Source organism: Ranitomeya variabilis, chromosome 3, assembly GCF_051348905.1.
Source record: "Ranitomeya variabilis isolate aRanVar5 chromosome 3, aRanVar5.hap1, whole genome shotgun sequence".
NCBI classification, from domain to species: Eukaryota; Metazoa; Chordata; class Amphibia; order Anura; family Dendrobatidae; genus Ranitomeya; species Ranitomeya variabilis.
Genome location: NC_135234.1, coordinates 541,591,606 through 541,604,980, shown reverse-complemented (window position 1 = coordinate 541,604,980; position 13,375 = coordinate 541,591,606). Strand labels below are relative to the sequence as shown.

The 13,375-nt window shown below is 42.4% G+C and overlaps 1 protein-coding gene across 1 annotated transcript in view; it reads right to left on the bottom strand.

Moving 5' to 3' along the window:
- ITGBL1 (integrin subunit beta like 1) overlaps positions 1 to 12,645 on the bottom strand; it is an 850,447-nt gene extending 837,802 nt beyond the window's left edge. The window contains exon 1 of the mRNA XM_077297085.1: positions 12,307 to 12,645. Coding sequence (XP_077153200.1) covers positions 12,307 to 12,398 — 92 coding nt within the window. The 5' untranslated portion in view covers positions 12,399 to 12,645. The remainder of the gene's footprint in view (positions 1 to 12,306) is intronic.
- Between the last annotated feature and the right edge of the window lie 730 nt (positions 12,646 to 13,375).

Sequence of the window (13,375 nt, the reverse complement as noted above, 5' to 3'; positions counted from 1 at the left end):
GAACCTTTTGCTCCCCCTGGTGGCCGGAGTGTGAAGTGTAGTGTGTGACTGTGATACCTGGTCAGGTGAACTCCTTAGTACCATCAGACGTACCATCACTCCCCCTAGTGGAAGAGCGACAATACTGCAACAACCAGGACTCTGGGGCGCTGCATGTGACTTTTTTAATGTTTTTAACATGTGTTGCTCTTGCCTTTTTTGTACTCAATAAAGTTATTCATTTATGATTTATTGGTGATCAACTTTTCTGTGGCCCCAGTCTTTTCTTCATGTTGATTCTGGGGGGAAGATCATTCAATAGGATTCTGTGCTGGAGTTCTGGATTAAAGGAGCCCGGACTGAAGACACCATTAAGTACAACCTTTCTATGATGGAAGGTGGTCGTTTTTTCTGCTCCGCATCTGCAGAACCCAGGACTAACCCAAACCCAGGAAGTACCTGGCTTTAGTAGGTCTCTTTATCTTTGGAGCAGGATTTTTTAAAGAATTTTATACTTATTGGCTTCCTTCTCTCCTGATTCAGGGAGTCAAATATCCTGCTACAAAAAGCAAAGACAAGATGTCCTGTAAAAGTGCCATCGGTTAAAAAAAACCTGCCATCTTCCCAAAACACACACCTGTGTCTAAGTTGCACAGACAAAATCATTAAAGAAGATCAACCCTCCTTAATAGAAGAGCTAAGAGGAATGGTCTGCCAGGACGTCCAATTGTCCGTAGCTTCATTTTCTCAGTCTCTTTCAGTGACCCTATCAGGGCCAAAATGGGGAAAATGTGTATGGAGGAGCAATCTTATTCAGACTTGCTGTTGAGTGGCGGGAAGAAGATGAGTCAGCCATAACTACTGATGAGACCCAGAGTTATAAAAAATATTACACCTTGTGAGAGGGCATGGAGGAACTTCTCACAGTAGTGAGAACCACCAAGAATGTGGAGGAGGAAACTACGCACACGGTCCAAGACGAGATGTTTGTGTGTCTCAGGACACAAAAGAAATGTATGATCCCTGTACACCAGAACATACAACTCTGATATTGGACAAGAGGGAACTTCCAAAGAAGTGCTTAGGGATACCAGCAGAACTGAAGGAGAGGTTCCCGCTAGAGCTAGGAATATCCAAATTTTGGTCAAAAATACTGAATGTGGATATTCAAGTAGTCAAAGTGATAAAAAAGACAACTTTGCCATTTGAAGACTCCTCACAACTAAGAGACTCAATGAATTGCAAAATGGAAAGCCTGCTAATGAAATCCTGGGAGAATTCTGCAGCGCTGTTGAATACAAATGTAGAATCTACTTGTATAGCAAGATCCATGTTCCGCTGGTTGAACCAGCTGAAATAACATATCAGCATAGGAACCTCAAGAGAAAGCTACTGGAATCCATACCTATTCTTCAAAAGGCCATAGGATTCTTAGCTGACATTTCCACAGAATCAGTAAGAACAGCCACCAGATCTTTAGTCTTGTCAAACTCAACAAGAGGTGCACTGTTGCCAAAATTATGGAGCAGGGATATAGCCTCCAAAATTAAGCTCTGCTCTATTCCCTTCAAAGGGGAGTACATGTTTGAGCCATTACTAGATGAATTACTGGAGAAAGCATTGGATAAGAAGAATATGCTGCCAGAATCCCAGATGGCCAAAAAGCGGTCTTTTTATCCCTCCCAGAGTGAGCTACTATCAAATAGGTTAAAACAGCGCTGGAGTTATCCCAAGGGAGGTAGAGGCAGAAACATCTTCCTCTCCCAGGGTCCTTGTCAGGAAAGACAAAGATGCCAAAATGGTTGGGAGTTCTACAGTCTGTCCAAAATGGAATGAAAATCAAATTTTCCTCTGAACCTCCACAGATTCTGAGGATAACTTTCCCATCATCACCGGAATTATGGAACCCCTTAACATCAGGGCTCTGGAAATTACCAACAACAGGAGTAGTTTCTCCGGTGACAGAAGCTGATTGCGGAAGGATTATTATTCCAGTGTGTTACTTAAGAAAACGTCAAATCGGACTCAAAGAATAATAATAAATAGTGATGAGCGAGTGTACTCGTTGCTCGGGTGGTCTCCGAGTATTTATGAGTGCTCGGAGATTAAGTTTTCATCGCCTCAGCAGCATGATTTACAGCTATTAGCCAGCTTGATTACATGTGGGGATTACCAAGCAACCAGGCAACCCACACATGTACTCAGCCTGGCTCATAGCTGTAAATCATTCAGCTGCCGTGATGAAAACTAAATCTCCGAACACTAACAAACACTCGGAGGTCACCCGAGCGTGCTCGGGAAAATCTGAGCAATGAGTACACTCGCTCATCACTAATAATAAACCTAAAGCCACTGAGCATACATATAAGGTACAGAAGGTTCAAGATTTAATTGTTAAAATACACCACTCCATTAATAGGACAACATTTTGTGATGGCAATCATCGATCAAGATGCTTATTATCACATTCCCATTCATGCAGCACATCGGAAATAACTAAGGTTGGCAGTTGCCCAAATACGTCAGATACTTCACTATCATTTCAAAGTCCTTTCCATCAGCACCCCGGGTATTTACCAAGATCATTGCAGCAATGGTAGTGTCCATGAGGAACCAGAACATCTGTATCATTCCTTACCTTGACAACTTTCTGGTGATAGGCCCATCAGTATCAATTCTCGAAGAGCACATATGGCAAATCTTATTAAAACCAACAAAATTGTGAGCATGAGTAAAGACCACATAGAGACGCACTATATAGATAAACAAAATCGACAAAACGCAACAAAGTATGTACTAATAACAAAAAAGAATACAGAGCAGGCATACAGTGGGTACGGAAAGTATTCCGATGCCTTTACATTTTTCACTCTTTGTCTCATTGCAGCCATATGGTAAATTTAAAAAAAGTACATTTTTTTCACTTTAATGTATACTCTGCACCGCATCTTGACTGAAAAAAACACAGAAATGGAGAAATTTTGGCAAATTTATAAAAAAAAAACCCTGAAATATCACATGGTCATAAGTATTCAGACCCTTTGCTCAGACACTCATATTTAAGTCACATGCTGTTCATTTCCTTGTGATCCTCTTGAGATGGTTCTACTCCTTCATTGGAGTCCAGCTGCGTTTAATTAAACTGATAGGACTTAATTTGGAAAGGCACACACCTGTCTATATAAGACCTCACATCTCACAGTGCATGTCAGACCAACTGAGAATAATGAGGTCCAAGGAACTGGGAAAGGAGTTCAGAGACAGAATTGTGGGAAGGCACAGATCTGGCCAAGGTTACAACAGAATTTCTGCAGTACTCAAGGTTCCTACGAGCGTAGTAGCCTCCATAATCCTTAAATGGAAAAAGTTTGGGACCACCAGAAGTCTCCCTAGACCTAGCAATCCAGCCAAACTGAGCAATCATGGGAGAAGAGCCTTGGTAAGAGCGGTAAAGAAGAACCCCAAGATCACAGTGGCTGAGCTCCAGAGATGCAGTAGGAGATGGGAGAAAGTTCCACAAAGTCAACTATCACTGCAGCCCTCCACCAGTCGGGCCTTTCTGATAGAGTTGCCCGAAAAAAGCCTCTCCTAAGTACAAGACATATGAAAACCCGCATAGAGTTTGCTAAAAAACACATGAAGGACTTCCAGACTATGAGAAATAAGATTCTCTGGTCTGATGAGATGAAGATAGACCTTTTTGGTAATAATTCTAAGCGGTATGCGTGAAGAAAAACAGGCATTGCTCATCACCTGCCCAATATAATCCCAACAGTGAAACATGGTGGTGGCAGCATCATGCTATGGGGGTGTTTTTCAGCTGCAGGGACAGGACAACTGGTTGTCATTGAAGGAAACATGAATGCAGCCAAGTACAGAGATATCCTGGATGAAAACCTCTTCCAGAGTGCTCTGGACCTCAGACTTGGCCGAAGGTTCACCTTCCAACAAGACAATAACCCTAAGCACACAGCTAAAATAACAAAGGAGTGGCTTCAGAACAACTCTGTCACCATTCTTGATTGGCCCAGCCAGAGCCCTGACCTAAACCCAATTGAGCATCTCTAGAGAGACCTGAAAATGGCTGTCCACTAACATTCACCATCCAACCTGACAAAACTGGAGAAGATCTGAAAGGAAGAATGGCACAGAATCCCCAAATCCAGGTGTGAAAAACTTGTTGCATCATTCCCAAGAAGACTCATGGTTGTACTAGCTCAACAGGGTGCTTCTACTCAATACTGAGCAAAGGGTCTGAATACTTTTGACAGTGTAATATGTCAGCTTTGCTTTTTTTAATACAATTGCAAAAATTACTACATTTCTGTTTTTTTTCAGTTAAGATGGGGTGCAGAGTGTGCATTAACCCCTTAAGCACCAAGGTGGTTTTCACGTTAATGACCAGGCCAATTTTTACAATTCTGACCACTGTCCCTTTATGAGGTTATAACTCTGGAACGCTTCAACGGATCCTGATGATTCTGACAATGTTTTCTCGAGACATATTGTACTTCATGACAGTGGTAAAATTTATTTGATATTACCTGTGTTTATTCGTGAAAAAAATGAAATTTGGCGAAAATTTTGAAAATTTCGCAATTTTCCAACTTTGAATATTTATGCCCTTAAATCACAGAGATATGTCACACAAAATACTTAATAAGTAACATTTCCCACATGTCTACTTTACATCAGCACAATTTTGAAACCAAAAATTGTTAGTTTTTTGTATGTTTTTTTTTATTTTCCCAAGGGTAAGAGAAGAAATTGGACCACAAAAGTTGTTGTACAATTTGTCCTGAGTACGCCTATACCCCATATGTGGGGGTAAACCACTGTTTGGGTGCATGGCAGAGCTCGGAAGGGAAGGAGCGCGATTTGACTTTTCAATGCAAAATTGACTGGAATTGAGATGGGACGCCATGTTGCGTTTGGAGAGCCACTGATGTGCCTAAACATTGAAACCCCCCACAAGTGACACCATTTTGGAAAGTAGACCCCCTAAGGAACTTATCTAGATGTGTTGTGAGAGTTTTGAACCCCCAAGTGTTTCACTACAGTTTATAACGCAGAGCCGTGAAAATAAAAAAAAAAATTTCCATAAAAATTATTTTTTAGCCCCCAGTTTTGTATTTTCCCAAGGGTAACAGGAGAAATTGGACCCCAAAAGTTGTTGTCCAATTTGTTCTGAGTATGCTGATACCCCATATGTGGGGGAGAACCACCGTTTGGGCACATGGCAGAGCTCGGAAAGGAAGGAGCGCCGTTTGGAATGCAGACTTAGATGGAATGGTCTGCTGGCGTCACATTGCGTTTGCAGAGCCCCTTATGTACCTAAACAGTAGAAACCCCCCACAAGTGACCCCATATTGGAAACTAGACCCCCCAAAGAACTTATCTAGATGTGTTGTGAGAACTTTGAACCCCCAAGGGTTTCACTACAGTTTATAAGGCAGAGCCGTGAAAATAAAAAATCATTTTTTTCATACAAAAATGTTTTTTTAGCCCCTCAAATTTTTATTTTCCCAAGGGTAACAAGAGAAATTGGACCCAAAAAGTTGTCCAAATTGTCCTAAGTACGCTGATACCCCATATGTTGGGGTAAACCCCTGTTTGGGCACACGGGAGAGCTCGGAAGGGAAGGAGCACTGTTTTACTTTTTCAATGCAGAATTGGCTGAAATTGAGATCAGACGCCATTTGGAGAGCCCCAATGTGCCTAAACAATGGAAACCCCCAATTCTACCTGATACCTAACCCAAAGACACCCCTAATCCAAACCACACCCCTAACCCAACACACCCCTAACCCTAATCCCAACCCTAACCACACCCCTAACTCCAACACACCCCTAACCCTAATCCCAACCATAACCCTAACCACACCCCTAACCCTGACACATTCCTAACCCTAATCCCAACTGTAAATGCAATCCAAACCCTAACTTTAGCCCCAACCCTAACTGTAGCCCCAACCCTAACCCTAACTTTAGCCCCAACCCTAACTGTAGCCCTAACCCTAACTTTAGCCCCAACCCTAACCTTAACTTTAGCCCCAGCCCTAACCCTAACTTCAGCCTCAACCCTAACTGTAGACCTAACCCTAGCCCCAACCCTAGCCGCAACCCTAACCCTAGCCCTAACCCTGACCCTAGCCCTAACCGTAGCCCTAACCCTAGCCCTAACCCTAGCCCTAGCCCTAACCCTAATGGGAAAATGGAAATAAATACATTTTTTTTATTTTATTATTTTTCCCTAACTAAGGGGTGATGAAGGGGGATTTGATTTACTATTTATAGCGGGTATTTTAGCGGATTTTATGATTGGCAGCTGTCACACACTAAAAGACGCTGTTTATTGCAAAAAAATAGTTTTGGGGTCTCCACATTTTGAGAGCTATAATTTTTCCATACTTTGGTCCACAGAGTCATATGACATCTTGTTTTTTGCAGGACGAGTTGCCGTTTTTATTGGTATCATTTTCGGGCACGTGACATTTTTTTATCACTTTTTATTCTGATTTTTATGAGGCAGAATGACCAAAAACCAGCTATTCATGAATTTCTTTTTGGGGGGAGGGGCGTTTATACTGTTCCCGTTTGGTAAAATTGATAAAGCAGTTTTATTCTTCGGGTCAGAACGATTACAGCGATACCTCATTTACTGTATATCATTTTTTTTATATTTTGGCGCTTTTATATGATAAAAACCATTTTATAGAAAAAATAATTATTTTTGCATCGCTTTATTCTGAGGACTGTAACTTTTTTATTTTTTCGCTGATGATGCTGTATAGTGGCTCGTTTTTTGCGGGACATGATGACATTTTCAGCGGTACCATGGTTATTTATATCCGTCTTTTTGATCGCGTGTTATTCCACTTTTTGTTTGGCTGTATGATAATAAAGCGTTGTTTTTTTCCTCGTTTTTCTTTCTTTTTTACGGCGTTTACTGAAGGGGTTAACTAGTGGGACAGTTTTATAGTTGAGGTCATTACAGACGCGGCGATAGTAAATATGTGTACTTTTATTTTTTTATTATTTAGATAAAGAAATGTATTTATGGGAACAATATATATATTTTTTATTTAGGAATTTTTTATTTTCTACACATCTAAATATATATATTTTTTACTTTATAACGTTGTCCCGGGGAAGGGGACATCACACTATAAGGTCAGATCGCTGATCTGACACTTTGCACAGCACTGTGTCAGATCAGCGATCTGACAAGCAGGGCTGCAGGCTTACCAGCGCCTGCTCTGAGCAGGCGCTTGTAAGCCACCTCCCTGCAGGACCCGGAAGTAGCCCTGCGGCCATTTTGGATCCGGGGCCTGCAGGGAGGAGACGATCGGTACAAGGTCAGCACATCGCCTTGTACCAAGGGTCTCAGGGCAGCCCGCAGGGAGCCCCCTCCCTGCGCGATGCTTCCCTATGCCCCCGGAATGCTACGATCATGTCTGATCGCAGTGTTTCGGGGGTTAATGTGCCAGGAGCGGTCCGTGACGTGCAGAGCAAGAAGCTCTCAAGGCTGCAGTGAACTTAGTAAAAAGAATTCATGTAAAAATATACTTGGCCAATATGACCAGAGTGGCTCGTCTACACCACCAAGAAAGCACGGAGGTTGGAAAGTCTAAAAACTATTTCAGGCAGGATGTTTGCTTGGATAGAATGACATGTACTCTCCCTATCAGCATTTATCCAACGTCCAGGCAGACTTTCCCAGCAGAGAAACTACCGTATATACTCGTGTACAAGCCGAGGCACCTAATTTTGCCTCGAAAAACTGTGAAAACTTATTGACTCAAGTATAAGCCAGGTATGCATTGTCCCCTAATCCCAATTCTGGTATGCATGGTTCCTCATCCCCGTCCTGGTATGCATGGTTCATCATCCCCATCCTTGTATGCATGGCTACTTATCCCCATCCTTGTATGCATGGCTCCTTATCCCCATCCTTGTATGCATGGCTCCTTATTCCAATCCTTGTATGCATGGCTCCTTATTCCCATCCTTGTATGCATGGCTACTTATCCCCATCCTTGTATGCATGGCTTCTTATCCCCATCCTTGTATGCATGGCTCCTTATTCCCATCCTTGTATGCATGGCTCCTTATTCCCATCCTTGTCGGCATGGCTCCTTATTCCCATCCTTGTCTGCATGGCTCCTTATTCCCATCCTTCTATGCATGGGTCCTTATTTCCATCCTTGTCTGCATGGCTCCTTATTCCCATCCTTGTATGCATGGCTCCTTATTCCCATCCTTGTATGCATGGCTACTTATCCCCATCCTTGTATGCATGGCTTCTTATCCCCATCCTTGTATGCATGGCTCCTTATTCCCATCCTTGTATGCATGGCTCCTTATTCCCATCCTTGTCTGCATGGCTCCTTATTCCCATCCTTGTCTGCATGGCTCCTTATTCCCATCCTTCTATGCATGGGTCCTTATTCCCATCCTTGTCTGCATGGCTCCTTATTCCCATCCTTGTCTGCATGGCTCCTTATTCCCATCCTTGTCTGCATGGCTCCTTATTCCCATCCTTGTCTGCATGGCTCCTTATTCTCACCCTTGTATGCATGGCTCCTTATTCCCATCCTTGTATGTATGGCTACTTATCCCCATCCTTGTATGCATGGCTCCTTATCCCTATCCTTGTATGCATGGCTCCTTATTCCCATCCTTGTATGCATGGCTCCTTATTCCCATCCTTTTCTGCATGGCTCCTTATTCCCATCCTTGTCTGCATGGTTCCTTATTCCCATCCTTTTATGCATGGCTCCGTATTCCCGACCTTGGCTGCATGGCTCCTTATTCCCATCCTTGTTTGCATGGCTCCTTAATCCATTCCTTGTCTGCATGGCTCCTTATCCCCATCCTTGTATGCATGACTCCTTATTCCCATCCTTGTCTGCATGGCTCCTTATTCCCATGGTTCCTCATCCACATCCTTGTATGTATGGCCCCCCCATGAGAAAAGTATAAAAAAAATCTTACTTACCTTCCCTGCGCGCCCTCACAGCATCTCGTACCAGTGTCAGCAGCTCCTGTGGCCGAGCGATCACATGTCATCACTCATTAAGGTAATGAATATTCACCTCTCTCCACACCTATGGGAGTGGAGAGAGGTGAATATTCTTTACCTTAATGAGCGGGAACCCGTGATAGCCCGGCAGCTGCTTTGAAACCAGTGACTGCTGCTGACACTGTGCGCACGCTATAAGAGAAATGAATGTTCAATGCAAGTGCTGTTAATATTCATTTCTTTTTAGCAGCAGACACAGGCCTTAACCACAGCAGCCGGCTTCTGCCTCCTGTCACCTGCTGCTCCGCCGCTCCCCTGCTGTCTTCTGGGACAATGACTCCTGTATAAGACAAGGGGGCATTTTCAGCTGAAAAACTTGGCTTATACACAAGTATATACACTCACCGGCCACTTTATTAGGTACACCATGCTAGTAACGGGTTGGACCCCCTTTTGCCTTCAGAACTGCCTCAATTCTTCGTGGCATAGATTCAACAAGGTGCTGGAAGCATTCCTCAGAGATTTTGGTCCATATTGACATGATGGCATCACACAGTTGCCGCAGATTTGTCGGCTGCACATCCCAAAGATGCTCCATACAAGGCAGGATGGATCCATGCTTTCATGTTGTTTACGCCAAATTCTGACCCTACCATCCGAATGTCGCAGCAGAAATTGAGACTCATCAGACCAAGCAACGTTTTTCCAATCTTCTACTGTCCAATTTCGATGAGCTTGTACAAATTGTAGCCTCAGTTTCCTGTTCTTAGCTGAAAGGAGTGGTACCCGGTGTGGTCTTCTGCTGCTGTAGCCCATCTGCCTCAAAGTTCGACGCACTGTGCGTTCAGAGATGCTCTTAGGCCTACCTTGGTTGTAACTGGTGGCGATTTGAGTCACTGTTGCCTTTCTATCAGCTCGAACCAGTCTACCCATTCTCCTCTGACCTCTGGCATCAACAAGGCATTTCCGCCCACAGAACTGCCGCTCACTGGATTTTTTTTCTTTTTCGGACCATTCTCTGTAAACCCTAGAGATGGTTGTGCGTGAAAATCCCAGTAGATCAGCAGTTTCTGAAATACTCAGACCAGCCCTTCTGGCACCAACAACCATGCCACGTTCAAAGGCACTCAAATCACCTTTCTTCCCCATACTGATGCTCGGTTTGAACTGCAGGAGATTGTCTTGACCATGTCTACATGCCTAAATGCACTGAGTTGCCGCCATGTGATTGGCTGATTAGAAATTAAGTGTTAACAAGAAGTTGGACAGGTGTACCTAATAAAGTGGCCAGTGAGTGTATGTTATACACTCAGGAGAGTGGAGCCTAAATCTGGAAATAATTCAGATGCTAGCAGAAAAATGGGGTCTCCCAGAGGTAGACCTTTTTGCAACCCGCCAGAATACAAAAGCAGATATTTCTCACTTCATCCAAAGGACACCTGTTTAGCAGTACATGCTTTTGCTCATCGCTGAGATATCAAACTGGCATATGCCTTCCCTACGATCCCTGTCCTGCCAAGAACATTGTAGAAAATCAGGAAAGACAAGACAAAGATAATCATAGTGACACCTCTCTGGTCGAGAAGAAGCTGGTACAGAGCACTGAACAATCTGAAAATAGAGGGTCTTCTGGTTCTTCCCTCAATTAGCAACCATCTCCACCAAGGGACGATTTACCACCCAGATCCTCAAGCCTTACAGCTTGCAGCCTAGCTTCTGAGTCTGTCATTCTAAGGGATAAGGGTGAATAATGTGTTAATACACTTTAGAAAAGCAGAAAGCCAATTACAAATTCAATTTATAGCAAGATAGGGAAAACTTCCTGGTGGCAATCATGACAAAAGTATGTGTACTGCAGGCCCTCTCAACCAGAGAACCCTATCTAAGAACTCTAGATAACAGGATCATTTTTCACTTGGACCATTCTTACCCAAGGTAACCTCAGAGTTTCATATGTCCCAAGAAACTATTCTGCCTTACTTTTGACAAAACCCATCCAATAGTATAGAAATGGAATTCTATACACTGGGCGTACGTAGAACAGTCCTTCACTATCTCCAACTATCAAAGTCCTGGAGGAAGTATCAGAATATCTTCATACAGTACTACGGACACAATCAAGGCAAAAATGCTTCAAAAGCATGATTGTGAATTGGATAAAAAAGGCAATATGTGGAGCTGACGAAAATCCAAAATTGTTACATCCAGAAAAGTTAATGGCACACTCCACCAGAGCTGTATCTGTCTCGTGGGATGAAAGGGCAAGTACCTCCATCAGGTAGAAATGTAGAACTGCTACCTGGTCTTCATTCCATTCTTTCTCAAACCATTGTAGGCCAGATCTAATGTCTAATACTGATTTGGCCTTTGGAAGAAAAGTTCTCCAGACCATTGTCCTTCTCTAAAAATTATTTTTGGGCATTTTTCCTGTGGTGCTGTCGTGGAGGGTGAAGAGAGAAACTAGAATTAGACTTATCGGTAATTTGATTTTAAATATCTTTCAACGCAGAAAATCTAGCTCCATCCTTGCCAATGTATATTTTACAGGAATTAGAACTACAATAATGAAATATGTAACTTTGGTATGCATTCTTGGATATATATTACTTTTAGGAAATGTCATTATTGTGAGCAAAGTCAGTGACATAATAATAATACAAGCTCAAGGCAAAATTGATGTGGTTAAGTCTCATAAGGAACTGTAAAATGTATCCGTTGCTTGATACATACATGTACACATTAAGCACATTAATTTAAGTGTTTTCTGTCCACCTGTCACAATGAACACTTTGAATAAATATGCCCCTTTTTGGGACATACATTGTAGCATACAGCGAAAAATGAAAAACCAGGTAGGATGAAATAATTTTTGTATGTTTTCCTGAGAAAAGTCTTTCTAACAGACTAGTGACAGCATCAAATGTAATCTAGCTTCTATGACCTTTTTTTTTTTTCTGTAATGCTTTTTTTCATGTAAAATTACTAGTACTTATTCATCTTTTGGGATACATCAAAACTTAACGGAAAGCTGATTTAATGGTAGTTTTACTACTTTATCTGCCAGAATTATTTCCAATCATGTCATATTTCCTTCAGTTATTTTATTTTCATGAAGGTCACTAATTGCAAGCACATAAACCGCAGGCCTTCATGTTGCAGAGCGATGCTATACTAATATACACAAACTCAAGTTCAAAGCAAACTCTGCTCTGAGTTTCAGATTCTACATTCCGACTGTAAACCATATGAATATATGTTTAAAATGTAACTAATAAACTTCAAGGAAAATAAGAAACACTTACCTTAGACTCAGTGAGGGAATTTGTGGCACGCCGGCAATAACAGTGAAGACGAAAGAAGCCCACACAAAGTTTAGCAGAGCTCCAGCATGCATACTTGATCCAGTAAGAAAGGCTATCTGCAGACTGTACAGACCTTGAATTCCTCCTTTTCTACAGCACAACTCACGCTACAGCTACAGTGCTCCAAGCTGGCCAAAACCGGCTCACAAGCTATCCTGTACAATTCCTTTCATTAGCTGCCTGCAAGGATTTGGGCAGCTCTCTAGGAGGGACTGTAGTGCCAAATCCGAGAAAGTTTGCAGTCTAGTCAGTCAAGTAATTAGAAACAGTTGTAAATCCAGATGTTTTATTTTGACAAAGTACTGTGTTCAGACTTTTTCCCCTTGAACAGACAACTTCATTCTTGAAATACCTGCAGACGGAATATCATAGTGTATCCCACATGTTATATTGTAGCACTGCAATGTTAACCAGCAGCATTAACTGAGGAATGACTCCCAGAACCATAGGAAGAAAACGTTAAAATGATTTTCAAGAAAGAGAAGACACAAGAAACTCCTTAAAGGGTCCATGTGTTCTCAGAAGAAGCAATCATCTGGTGACCAGTGCTAGCAGGAACGTTATCTATCAGTTGGAGAGAAGCGTAATATTATTGCTAGTGGCCAACTGCTTTTACATTCATTATAACTGTGTTGTGAATTTGCTTTTTGCTCCCTCTAGTGGTTACTAGTTTTTTGACTCTGGTTTTTCTGTCATTCCTTTTATCCGCACCTGGGTCGTTAGTTAGGGGTGTTGCTATATAAGCTCCATGGACCTTCAGTTCTATGCCTGGCAACGTAGTTATCAGAGCTAGTCTGCTGTGCTCTTGTCTACTGATCCTGGTTCCAGTTATATCAGCTAAGTCTGCCTTTTGCTTTTTGCTATTTGTTTTGGTTTTGTATTTTTGTCCAGCTTGTTCCTAATCTATATCCTGACCTTTGCTGGAAGCTCTAGGGGGGCTGGTGTTCTCCCCCCGGACCGTTAGACGGTTCGGGGGTTCTTGAATTTCCAGTGTGGATTTTGATAGGGT